The sequence below is a fragment of the Convolutriloba macropyga genome, chromosome 11, assembly GCF_964194025.1.
Source record: "Convolutriloba macropyga chromosome 11, txConMacr16.3, whole genome shotgun sequence".
NCBI lineage: Eukaryota > Metazoa > Xenacoelomorpha > Acoela > Convolutidae > Convolutriloba > Convolutriloba macropyga.
In genome coordinates this window covers 11116307-11128936 of record NC_134478.1, presented here as the reverse complement: position 1 = coordinate 11128936, position 12630 = coordinate 11116307, and the positions used below count along the sequence as shown (strand labels likewise).

At 35.6% G+C, this 12630-nt stretch overlaps 1 protein-coding gene across 1 annotated transcript; it reads left to right on the top strand.

Moving 5' to 3' along the window:
* The first annotated feature begins 1989 nt into the window (after positions 1 to 1989).
* On the top strand, positions 1990 to 12174 carry LOC142349910 (glutamyl-tRNA(Gln) amidotransferase subunit A, mitochondrial-like). The gene is made up of 3 exons (XM_075401757.1): positions 1990 to 2531; positions 11023 to 11180; positions 11345 to 12174. The coding sequence occupies exons 1-3, from the start codon at positions 2072 to 2074 to the stop codon at positions 12170 to 12172; spliced, it is 1446 nt and encodes a 481-aa protein (XP_075257872.1). The 5' UTR covers positions 1990 to 2071; the 3' UTR covers positions 12173 to 12174.
* Positions 12175 to 12630: the final 456 nt, after the last annotated feature.

Here is a 12630-nt window from a genome sequence, read left to right as displayed (position 1 = left end):
AAGCTATATTGCGGTGCTCTTGGTTTTTTTTACAATTCAAAGAATTTGAATTGTATTGGGGCGCTGTCTTTTTTTACGACTCGAAGAGGAGTATTGGAGAAGTCCTTTTTTAATCAATTTTATTGGAGTGATTTTTGAAGCGGGAAATGAAACGCGTGAAAAAATTTGGAGTGATTTTGGTGCTTAATAAAAGTGAAGAGCGGAGCGAAAAGAGAGTGGTTTTTGTTCATACCGCTGTTTTTGAGAGAGCGCGAAATTGATGTGTGAAAAAATTTTCTCTAAGCGAGCGAAATTTTTTTGTTCACGTGCGGCATTTAGAAGCAGTTTTTTTTTCCATTTATTCTGGTTAAGAGGTTTGGTTATGGTTTTGTTTTAATTTTAGGCTGGTTTGGGCAGTGAATTGAAGGTTTTTGGAAATTCATATGATTTTTGTGATAATTCGGAGGTTTTTAATGTATTTTGCTGATTTTCGGGCTAATTTTTGCGTTTTTTTTTTGACGATTATTTTGTAATGGCTCAAATGGGTATTGAAGAAACCCCTTCTACTTGAGCAAATTTATGATAACAATTTGTTACAGTTTTGGGTAAGAATCCTTTTTTTGTTGAGAAATATGACAAAAAAATGGCGAAAATTGGAACTATTTTTCTTAATTTTTTGCAGTTTTTCGTTTTTTTTCCAGTTTTTAGCAAAGTTTATTAGACTATTATGACTTGCCTGTTGTTTTGCGAGCATCTGGATACCCTATTGACTGAAGGGAATTTTTCTTTGGATTTATATGCTTTTGAAATATTAAAAAATTTAGTAAATTTTTTCAGTTTTTCAGTGAAAGTTGAAAACTTTTTTTTCATAATTTAGCCTAAAGTATTTTTTTTCAAAATTCACATAAGTGGCTTTTGTAAGTACTGGTTTTTTTGATGAAGTTATTTTGGCAGAGATAGTTTTTTCGGGATCTCAATTTATAACAAAGTTAGATCAGATTTTTTATCATATTTTAACAGATTTGATTTTATTGTTTTTACTTTTTTGTTTCATGGTTTTGGTTCAAGATAATCATAAACTAGTGAGAACACGTTATGTTTGATGAGCAGTTGGATGGCGTTAAATGGATTTTCCCTTCGAGTCGTTTCCGGAATTCTTCCGGCTATGTTTTTTTAAAGATCTGTTCACACATTTTCATGATATTTGAAGTCAAATTGGAGCAGTGATTTTGGTCACGCCGAAACAGGAAGTGGCGCGAAAAACCGAGTGATTTTGCGGAGTGAATTTTTTTGCTCTAAATTTAAAGGAGAGAGAAAACAGTGTTTGAACAAAATTTCGCTTTCTCGCTAGTGGTTTTTTGTTCACATGCGGCAATTTTACTTTGATTTTTACAGTTTTTCAATTTTTTGGATCTGTTTTTTTTTCTAAATGGTTTTCCCAATCCATTCATAGTGCGTTCTTGGTCTAGTTTTCTATTTAGTCAATGAACATTCTTTGAATTGTACGTCAGGTCATGTCCTGCTATGTTTTGTTTCGTCGTCTGACGCTCTTTTTTCGTTTTACATTTGTTCACACAGCAAAGCTGAAAGAGTCTGAATGACTTCTTCCTCTCACTAATGGCATTTGCGCGCGTGACGTCATTTCTCACTCGCTTTAGCAAAAGTTTTTAGGTTACTTGCGTGATTAGATTTTGGTCATACGTGACTTACCTCACTCAATAAAATGACTTTTGCACTTTAAAAGTTTAATTTAGTTTGAATTTGTATAAGGTCAGAGTAACTCATTTGTGCAATAAAGGTCCCTAATAAGAGGCTTCTGCCGAATGAATTATAACAGGCTTTATTAATTTATCGCTGAATGTTTTTCTAGTTTTTTGAGGGGCGTCGATTTTTTCAATTTAGATCTGTATCTGTTTCTATCTCTATTATATGGCACGCGGGTCTCTTCTTTCGCAGCTATTCCGGCAATCTGCCGGCTATGTTAACTTTTTTCCAATAAATTTTATACTTTAATTCTATACAATTTTTGCGTGCACAATTTTGTTTTAATTTTGTGCACTGTACCGTTTGAGTAACCTGTTTCAGAAGACTAATGCGTAGTAGACTGAAGGCTATCAAATCTTTTCTGCCCGGAAAAGTAATCAAAAATATAAAAGCGTTGTCGTTTCTCAACGCAATTACGCACATCAACGCTAATTTTGACTCAAATTATTCTCCATATCTTATCAAAGACAATTTTGCTGTAAAAGGTATGCCTCTATCTTGTGCGTCTGCAGCATTACGCAACTTGGTCAGCCCTTATGACGCAACTGTCGTTTCTCGGTTACGTAACAATGGATATGACGCAATTGGACGAACTAATATGGACGAGTTTGCAATGGGATCTGGATCGGTTGACAGTGTTTATGGACCGGTTGTGAATCCCTGGACAGTTTTGAACGTAAATAATGAAAGGAGATCTGATGATTTTATAATAACGGGAGGGAGTAGTGGGGGAAGTGCGGCTGCCGTGGCTGCTGACCTGGTGCCTTTTGCTATTGGATCCGATACAGGTTGGCAAGAAGTTATTGATGAAGACGGCTTTCATGATACTGTGCGTGGCACAATGTTTCCACATTCGTGTTTACTCACAAACATACAGAATTAGTGCACTTCATTGGGAAGGGAATACCGCAAGGTTTTTTTGCTATTCCAATAAATTTTGTTTCAACAGACTAAAGTTAATGATTGTTTTTAGTAAACTTTTAAAATTTCTCTCAAACGAAGTTTCTTGCAATTTTATTAGTCCAATTGGTAATCTTTATTGCAATTTTTCGTACTACCAACTTTTTTCGTCTGCTAATTTTTTTGCTTCTAACAATGTGAGTTTTTGTGCTCAAAAACGCGATAAACAGGTAATGCACAGAAGGCATTAAGTCGCTGAGCATTGCTCTCACAGATTAATTAAGCGAACAACTAACAGAAACTGTTGAGGAGCCATAAGTTAAAGCACTTCTTATTGTCTGACCCCCGGTCGATGTCTTGTAGTCCCCCTCACTCCCTCTCCACATCATTTCACCCGTGAACCCATACGCCAGAACCCTTTGAGACCTCCCTGTTCGCCACACCCCCTCAATTATTCTTAAGTCAACCTCCCTGGGCGGCAGCTAGCGCTAAGATCAATTTGCCCGTCGTTAGTTGGTTATGTATAATAGCTGCCCTCATTTTCTCAGCTGTCTGTTATAGTGGTCCGTGCTGTGTTTTGTTTTAAATTAGCCGACCTCAATCTTCTCAGTCGGCTATTATTGCGTTACTCTTTTTTTACAATTCAAAGAAGTTGAAATGCATGTTAGCTGTTTTTTTTTACGATTCGAAGAGAAGAATTGGAGAAGTGTACTTTGTTAATCAATTTTGGAGCAGGAAATGAAACAATAAATTGGAGCTGAAAAAAATTGAAGAGCGAAGCGAAAAGAGTGGTTTTTTGTCCATTCCGTTGTTCTGGAGAGAGCGAGAAATTGAGGTATGAAAATTAACTAAGAGAGCGTTTTCCTGTTCACATGTAGCTTTTGAAATAGCTGTTTTCATTTTTTTGGTGAGGTTTCATTATTAATACCGCTGTCAGCCTCTCAACGGCTTTTATTTAGGCGCTCTCCTTTTTTAATTTGCTTACCTTTTGATCTCGTTTTTCGTTTTACATAAGTCACAATTTTCAAGTTTGACTTCTGACTTACTTCACTCACTGTTTCAACTGAATAGATTTTAAATTTTATAACGCATTCAATTACGCAAAGAGGTGAATACTGTCAAAGTCAAAAGATCAAAAGACACGGGATAAACCGATAAAGCCCTGTCATTAAGCCATTGAGAATTAGGTTATCAAAGTTCATTAGAGTTTTTGCTAGCTGACATTGGTATTAAGCTTCTTAGCTACCACAGTTTAGAAGCTGAATTAAGTATAGCTTTACAATCCAACTGAAACTGTGCGCCAAATTAAAACACTTTTTGAGACTGAAAAAAATTGGTCCATTTATCTCTTTTCTTTTTCTGTTTCAATCCCGTTGTGCATCACGCGCATCAACGGCGGCTATTTTCCGGCAATCTGCCGACTATGCTGATATTTGGCTTGTTTTACTAATGGTTTTTGGTAGCTAATATGTGTTTTATGCTAGTTTGGAGGTGCTGAGTTATTTATAGCCACAGTCAGCCTCTTAACGGCTATTGTTTAGGCGCTCTCCTTTTTTTTAATTCTCTTTACCTTTTGATCGCGTTTGTCGTTTTACATAAGTCACGATTTTCACGTTTGACTTTGACTTAATTCACTCACTGTTTCAACTGAATGCATTTTAAACTTTCAACGCATTGTTTCACATAAGTCACAATTTTCACGCTTGACTTCTGACTTATTTCACTCAACTGAATGTGTTTTTAATTCTTTCACGTATTGAATTACGTAATGTAGTGAATACGGTCAAGGACAAAAGAGCAAAATTAAAAGAAATGGAATAAACATATGAAGCCCGGTCATTAAGTCATAGTACACTAGGTTATCAAACTTCTTTAAAGCGATTGCTAGCTATCATTAGTGTTATGCTTTGGAGCCTTCAGTTTAGAAGTTGAATTAAGTGCAGTTTTAGAATCTAACCGAATATGAAGACACCAAATAAGAACTTTTTGACACTTAGAAAAATTCTGTCAATTTCTCTTATTTTTTTCTTTTCTTCTTCTTCAATCCCAATGTGCGTCAAGCGGTTCAACGGCGGCGATTCTCCGGCAATTTGCTGGCTATGTTGTATTTTGACTGGTTTTTCTTGGCGATTTTTAGCGATTATTTGACTATTGCTTTGTTCTTCTGCCTTAACTGGGACTCGAAAATAAGACTGGTATTTGAGGAGTATTTAGATACCAAGTGATTACAGTTTTATGGTTTAAAGCGTTGTAATATTGAGAAATATGAGAAAAATTAGAGAAATTTATTTTTTAGTTTTTTTGTAGTTCTTCTACAGTCTTAGACTATTTTCCTAGTCTAGTATGACCTGCCAATTGTTTTGCGAGCTTTCTATACTCTTATTTGCTTCAATGAACTAATTCTTGGCTTTGTGTGCCTTTATAATAATAAAAAATTCCTTGTTTATTCTGGTTTTATTTGAAAGGGGCAGTGTTTTTTTGGCAGATAAGGCTCTTCGAGTCGTTTCCGGAGTTCTTATGTTTTTTAAAGATCTGTAAACGAGCAAAAAACGAGGTAGTGATAAGGCGTGACCTTGTTTGAAGCTGCTCCAATTTCAGTCGAGGTGTTAAATCAGATTTTTGGTTTGCTCGAGTATATCTCGTGCTGCAATTTGAGTACTAGTTTTAGCTGTTTTGTCTGCATTTGCATTTTCTGTATGAATACTCTTGAAAGATGATACATATGTTTAGTTGCTCTCAAACGAAGTTTGTAGCAATTATATTAGTCCTGTCGTTCTTTTTTGCTATTTTTCGCCTGACCGATTTTTTGTCTGAGCCATTTGACTTTTTGTCTTCAGAAACGGGATGAACATGTAGCGCGAAGCGGGCATTAGGTGCTCTTAGAGCCTTTCAACTCACTAGTCTGCAAATATGCTATTCACTGAAACGCTTTTGGAGACCTATACTTATTGTGTGAAGGGCGGTTCTTAGAGGTTATTCCCCTACCCCCCACAACACCCCTCCTAAAATCAGCACCCTCTCACTTCATCCCGCAATCCCCACCCCTGCCATTCTTTCAGGCCGCAAGGACCCCGTGCATCCAATAAACCCCTCCCATCACTGTTGTCCCTCCCTCCCCCCCCCCCCCCCCCCCCCCAATGTTGCCCCATCCCCATCAGCGCCCCCGTTGAACCTCCTACCCCCCCCCCCCCCAGCTACGCTCGCCCTGTCAATTAATTTAAAGCTAGCCTCACTAAACCGTGGATAGCTGACGAAGCCGACCGGTCGTTTGAGACCAATTCGCCCAACGTTAGTCGATTATGTTTTAACAATTGATAGTTGCAGTTGTTTTGATTTGAATAGAATTCAACCGGTGATTCTGACACCACTTGTTTTCAAAAAAGTTCTTGTTTGGGTTTTTCTTATTTTATCGTGATGTTTATCATTCTATTAACCTCATTTATGGACAGCTCTAAGTAGCTCCTTTGTGACCAACAATTTGATTTTTCGTAAGGTTTTATTTCGTGTAACAGTTTTTACGACTTTGATAAATTGCGTTGAAAAACTTATTTTTTGGATGGAGCAGCTTTTTTCCGTTGTCTAATTGTTCTGTCCTTTCATTTCGTTAACGGTAGATTTCCTTGCCGCATATCAGGCATTTTCTAGTTGATATAATTTTTCCATTTAAAACAGGGTTTGAACGGATTTGACATGACTTGTTTACGACAATCATTATTTTTATGATTTTGCGAGTGCTTGTAGTTATTTTATTTGTTCTCACTCTTAGTCTCACTCATGACATCACCTTTGGTTCCCCAATGAGTCATTATTGATTATACATACTCCTTTTATGTATAGTTAGCTGTTGCAAAACTTTGACACAACTTCCATTTAAAAAATTTGTTTTTTGGGTTTATCCCGTTTTTCCTTCATGCGAGGCAATTTGACTTCAGCTTTCGCTTTTTTTCTCACTGTTCTTTACAAATGCTTATGAAAGGTATGTGTTCAACTAATGCATAGTCGCAGTTGTATGAAACCCCACAAAAGGCAACTAATGGTTTTCAAATATTAGGCGCTGTTTGTTTTCTTAAAGTATATGCTTTTTTGGATTTTGGGTGCTGCTGTAATCCCTTTTTTTGCTTTATATGTTTTTTTTTATCAAAGAGCATTTTCGATGGCTCTATTGAAGTTCAATCAAATAAGCGAATGATTTGAATAAAAATGAAACGGTTTGGTTTAATTTGACACCACTTGTTTTTAAAAAATGTAGTTTTTTTTTAGTTTTCCTCTTTTATCGTACTGTTTATCGACCCCATTATGGACAGCTCTATTTACTTCCTTTATGAGCAACATTTTGATCAGTTAATTGGTTTTGTCTCATGTCTTCCACGGTGTTCACGACTTTGACACTTTCGTTCGAAGAATGTTTTTTTTGTTTTTGCAGATTTTTTCGTTGTCTAATTGTTTCGTCATTTCGTCTCATTAATGATGAATATCATTTCCGCTTTTTCAAAATTTTCGCGATCATATATTTCTGAAGCTTTGAACAGATTTGACACGACTCGTTTACGACAATTATTTTTTTGTCTTTTGCGAGTTCTGTTAATTAATCCATTTGTTCTGTCACTTTGTACTACTAATGACGTCGCTTTAGATTCTCTTGTGGGCTTTTTTTATATCTATTTTTTCGTTTCATATACAGCTAACAGCATTTAGGCTTTAAAAAAATTTGGTTTTCGCACATTTTTCGGAATTGTTTTTGTCGCAAATTCCTCAAAAGTAGGTTTTATTTGCTCACCAGATAGGCGATATTGTTGTTTTTTAAAGATTTCAGTTTACTGCTAATAGTTTTATTGACTTTGCTTTTGTTTTCGAAAAATTTTTAATTGAAGTTAATTTATCCCCACTATCTGGATAGTGGGAAATGAGCTGTTGAGTTAGTTCAGGCTTTTAATGCGTATTTCAGTGACTTTGATGCCACTTATTTCGATTGAATTCGTGGAAAGTGCCAAATGATGCTGTCCTGTTACTTCGTCTCTCAATGGTCTTCTACAAAGTTGGTGTTTGATGTCTAAACTCTTGTTGTTTAAAGTTTTTAGGAATTGAGTTGGTTGGTCTTAACGAATTCTATAACACTATTTTACTCAAAATGAAATTAATCAAGTTACTTTATTTGTGGATTTTTGCGGACGTCTTGATTTATGATTTCATTATCGGAGGCTGCTTCTTAAAGAAGGCTGAAAGAGTTGCCTTCCGTTTGTTCATTTCTTTGAATTGTAATTGAGGACTGGTCCTGTTATCTTTTACTTTGCCGATTAAAAGTTTGTTTTGATTTACCTCATTTTTTTGCTCGTTTTGCTCAAAGTGCATTTAAACAGCAGGTACCCAGGAAACCAATCTAAAATGAGCAGACTCATTGAATTAGAAATGAACATTAGAATCGGCATAAACCCATAAAGCCCAATTTTGATAACGGTTACTGAAACTTTGTTCTTATAGGTCTTTATTGCCATCTCTAATGCTTATTGGTATTTATTCTAGCCCTTGTATCATCTCATTAAGGAACAAAAGTGTGTCTAATTTTGAATTGAAATTAAAGATATGGCGCTTTAATGGCGGCTTTTTCCGACAATCTACCGCATATATTTTATAACCCAAAGGATATGGATTGTGTTGTGGCGTTGTTTTTAAGTCTGTTACAATCCAACAGATATGGAGTGTGATGTGGCGCTGTGCCAAATGATGTTGTGTTACTTAGCTTCTCAATGGTGTTCTACAAAGTTAGCGTATGCTGTCTAAACTCTCTAAATTTTTTTAGGAAGTGACTTTGTTGGACATAATAAATTCGGTGACTCTATCTTACTGCAATTGAGACTAATTAAATTATTTTTATTTTTTGTGGCTTTATTTTTGTTTACTTTTGAGGACGTCTTGATTAATAAGTTTTTCATTGTCGGAGGCTGCTCTTAAAGAAGGTTGATAGTGTTGTCTTCCGCTTGTTCATTTCTTTGAATTGTAATTCAGAACTGATCCTGTTATCTTTTGTTTTTACTTCGCCGAATAACAGAATGTGGATTGTTTTTTGGTGCTGTTTTTTAAATCTTTTCTCATTTTTATCTACTTTTCTTCGTCACAGAGAAGTCAAATTAGTAGTGATTTAGCTCACTCTGGAATTGTAAAGGGAGCAAAAAGCAAGTATCTTAAAGTTACAAAAGCTAGTTGAAATTTTTAACTGTTTTAAGGGAGGTGGGGGTTAAGAAATTGTTATTGAAGTGATTTTTGGTTTTTGAAAGCAAAATTGTTTAACTTGCGTCAATTTAACTTTTTTCTGCTTGTTCTCCCTCCATTATGTAATGGTTTCAAAAAGGTCATACAAGTGTTTTCTTGGTGTATAGTTAAATTATTTGGATTCATTAAAAGGCATTTAGTGGTTTATATGACTTAAACAATGTTTTTATAGCTTTGAAGCTGTAAGCTGAGCGGAGCTATATTGCGATGCTCTTGGTTTTTTTGTTTCGTCGTCGTACGCTCTTTTTCGTTATACATTTGTTCACACAGCAAAGCTGAAAAAGTCAAATTTTCTGAATGACTTCTTCCTCTCACTAACGGCGTTTGCGCGCGTGACGTTATTTCTCACTCTTTAGCAAAAGTTTTTTGCGTGATTAGATTTTGATCATAGGTGACTTACTCACTCAATAAAATGACTTTTGCACTTTAAAACTTAAGTTTAATTTGAATTTGTTAAAGGTCAAAGGAACTCATATTTGCAGTAAAGCTCCTTAATAAGAGGCTTCTGCGGGATAAATTGTAGCAAGCTTTGTTAATTTCTCGCTGAATGTTTTTTACATAGATGTTTGAGCGGCGTCGATTTTTTTTTTCAATTTAGATCTGTCTCTGTTTTTATCTCTATTATACGGCTTGCAGGTCTATTCTTTCGCGGCTATTCCGGCAATCTGCCGGCTATGTTAATAAATTTATCAGTTGTTCTTTTTAGTTTATTTTTGGCAATTATTTTTGTTGCCCTCTTTCTTCTGTCATTAGTGATTGGTCTCGTTGGCTTTTGAAGATAGTTTTGTTTTCGGCTGACTTAGCCTCGTTATTTACAGGTCCTTGGCTCTTGTGAAACTTACTCTTTTTACTGATTGTTTTTCTTATCGATTTTAACGACACGATAATTTTTTTAATTTGTTTAATATCACTAATATTTAATTTACCTGTATTTGTAGTTATTTTGTCCGATTGATTATTGTTTTTATTGGAAGGTATGCTTGGCTACTCTGGCGTAGTTATTTCTAGATAAAATTTTTTATATGTAACAGTTTTAATGGCTTCGATTTTTAAAAAGGTAGCACTGATTTGTTTGTTTGCTATGAATTTGCGTTAAGATAGCGGTAATTGTTAATCTAATTGGTTTCTATTTTTTAACTCATCTTTGACAGATACCATTGTTCCTTGAATGAATGCTTTTTTGTAGCTTATGGTTTTTTTACTTTAAAAACATCGGTTTTTTAAAGTCAGGATTCAGTGAATTTTAATTGTTACATGCAGTTGTTCATTTTGGTACATTATACCTTGGTTGTACTTTGAAAGTTTTAAAACTTTTTCTAATAAGCGGTTTTTTCATGATTTAAAGATCAAAAATTTTTTAAAAATATTTTTATGATTTTTTTGCCTTTACTATGTATCTTACCTTTAAATGTTTGCAAATGTCTCCGAATCTTCTGTCTTGTCCTTTTATGTCTTTCTTATGCTTTCAAAAAATGTTGTTCTTTATAATTTATTGGGTTCTTTATTGGTATATGGTATATTGACTATGAAATATTGTTCGTCTACGGAGGTTGACTGCTGTGTCCTGGACATTTTTTTCGCTCTTCCTTATTTCACAGCCTTTTCAAAATTTTTGCATGAAGTCTGTCCAATTTCTCAAGGCTTATTTCACTCTTGTCTCACTTTTTGTCAGTGTTTAAGCAGCTTTTGCTCAGCAAAACAGTCTAGAATAAATTTCTGTTCTTTCAATCCCAATCGGGACTGTGGGAATCAATGGCGGCTATTTTCTGTCAATCTACGTGGTATGTTCAATTTAATAGTTCTTTTTCATTCAAATTTCCTTCAACTATAGCTAGATCTATTATGCATAAAGCTGTAGTCTACCATGAACGGAAACTTTTTTATAATAATTATGGGTCGAAAAGCTCTAATTTGAAGGCTGATAAACATGAGTTCTATATTGTTGAAACATCGTAGAAATTGAGACACTTGGAAACATATCTGTGTATCTAATGGTACTCTCGTTGTTTCACTTTCTTTTTCGAATCATCAAAATTCGAATCAGTTGATATACTAGCAGTTAGCTCCAAAGAAAAGTTAACTGTTATTCTCAACGGCGTTGTTCAATTTAAGGGGGATCCATTCGACTGCCAGCTGCCTTCTGCGGAGTTCTGGGATTCAAGCCCTCTTATGGAGCAGTTAGCAGACACGGATTGGTATCGCTGGCAAACGCATTTGACACCCCTGGAATCTTTTCACGATCTGCTCACATTTTGAAAGATGTCTTTGAGGTCTGAGAATGGATTGGTTCTGCCCTTGATTTTGTTGGTTTTGCTGTTGTAGCTGACTGTCACGTGTGAAGATTAAAATGAATTGGAAATAAATAGCTGAATCGGTTTTAATATTTGAAGACATTTGATAAGAACCAATCCCTTCAATTCAAAGCCGTACACAGAGTCTCGTATCCAAAGGAAGCTGCATTTACGATTCCACCTCCGACGTTTCGATTCTGAGCAGGGGTTCTGAGAACGTTTCAACCAGGACAGTGAGAATTGGAATCCCAGACGAATATTACGTTCACGGTTTGTCAAGTGAAATTTGCGACGTCTGGGAGTTTTTTGCGGCTGAGATGAAAGAAAAACTTAATTGGGAAATTGTCAGATGTTCGTTGCCTTCAACAAGACACGTAATTCCTTGCTATTCTGTACTTGTTGCTGCCGACGTGGCGTCAAACATGGCACGATATGACGGTATTGAATTCGGATCTCGAATTGACGACGTTGAGAACTATGCGATGGGATCTTCGCCGAACATTTACAAAGAAACGAGGACTAAATTCCTCGGCGATACTGTTAAAGGCAGAATACTTTTGGGAAATTACTTCTCTCTGAAAAGCAATCTTGATAAGTTTTACATTACAGCTTTGAAAGTTCGTAAACTTGTCTTCGAAGATTTTCAGAAATGTTTTGAATCTAACAATTTAGACGCGCTTTTGACACCCGTGTCTTTAGACGTTGCGCCATGGTATTCGGACTTTGTTCAAAAAGACATGCGTGAACAGTCTGAACTTCAAGACGTGCTAACTTGTGCTGCAAATTTGGCAGGTATTCCTGCATGTTCGTTTCCGGTTAAAATGTCACAAAAGCAGACCCTTCCGATTTCGCTCCAGCTAATGGGTCCTTTTGGCAGTGATTTGAAATTATTGAACATTGTTAAACGTGTATCCGAAATGACTAGTTTTGATTATTCTGAGTTAGATAGCACAATTCAAACTTTCCTGTGACAGTTGTTTTCCGCTCGAGTGTTTCAAGGTGATACATTTTTGTGATGTCCAAGATTTTGTTTATGCAGCCAATATTAAAAAAAATGTCTGTGGTTTCTTTGGGAAACTCTCAAACTCAGAGCATTCACATATTGTCAATAGCCATCCTCAGCTTCTCAGCTGTCCATTATAGAGCTCCTATTTTTTACTATACAAAAAATTTGGATTGTATTGATTTTTCTGTGTTTTTGCAATTCAAAGAATTTATATTTTATTGGCGCTGTCTTTTTTTAAGACCTCATCATACATTTTCACCATATTTTGAAGTCAAATTGAAGTGATGATTTTGGTCACGCCGAACCAGGAAGTGTAACCAAAAGGCGAGTGGTTTTGCGGCGTGATTTTTTGCACTTTAAGAGTGAGAGTTTTTAAGTTGAATGAGATAACGGTGTTTGAACAAAACTTCTTTCTCGTTAGTG

Coding starts and splice junctions, on each gene's coding strand:
- LOC142349910 (XM_075401757.1), top strand. CDS start 2,072: ATGCGTAGTAGACTGAAGGCTATCAAATCTTTTCTGCCCGGAAAAGTA. Junction 2,532..11,022: donor TGCTATTGGATCCGATACAG/GTTGGCAAGAAG, acceptor GTTCAATTTAAG/GGGGATCCATTCGACTGCCA. Junction 11,181..11,344: donor TTTTGAAAGATGTCTTTGAG/GTCTGAGAATGG, acceptor AGCCGTACACAG/AGTCTCGTATCCAAAGGAAG.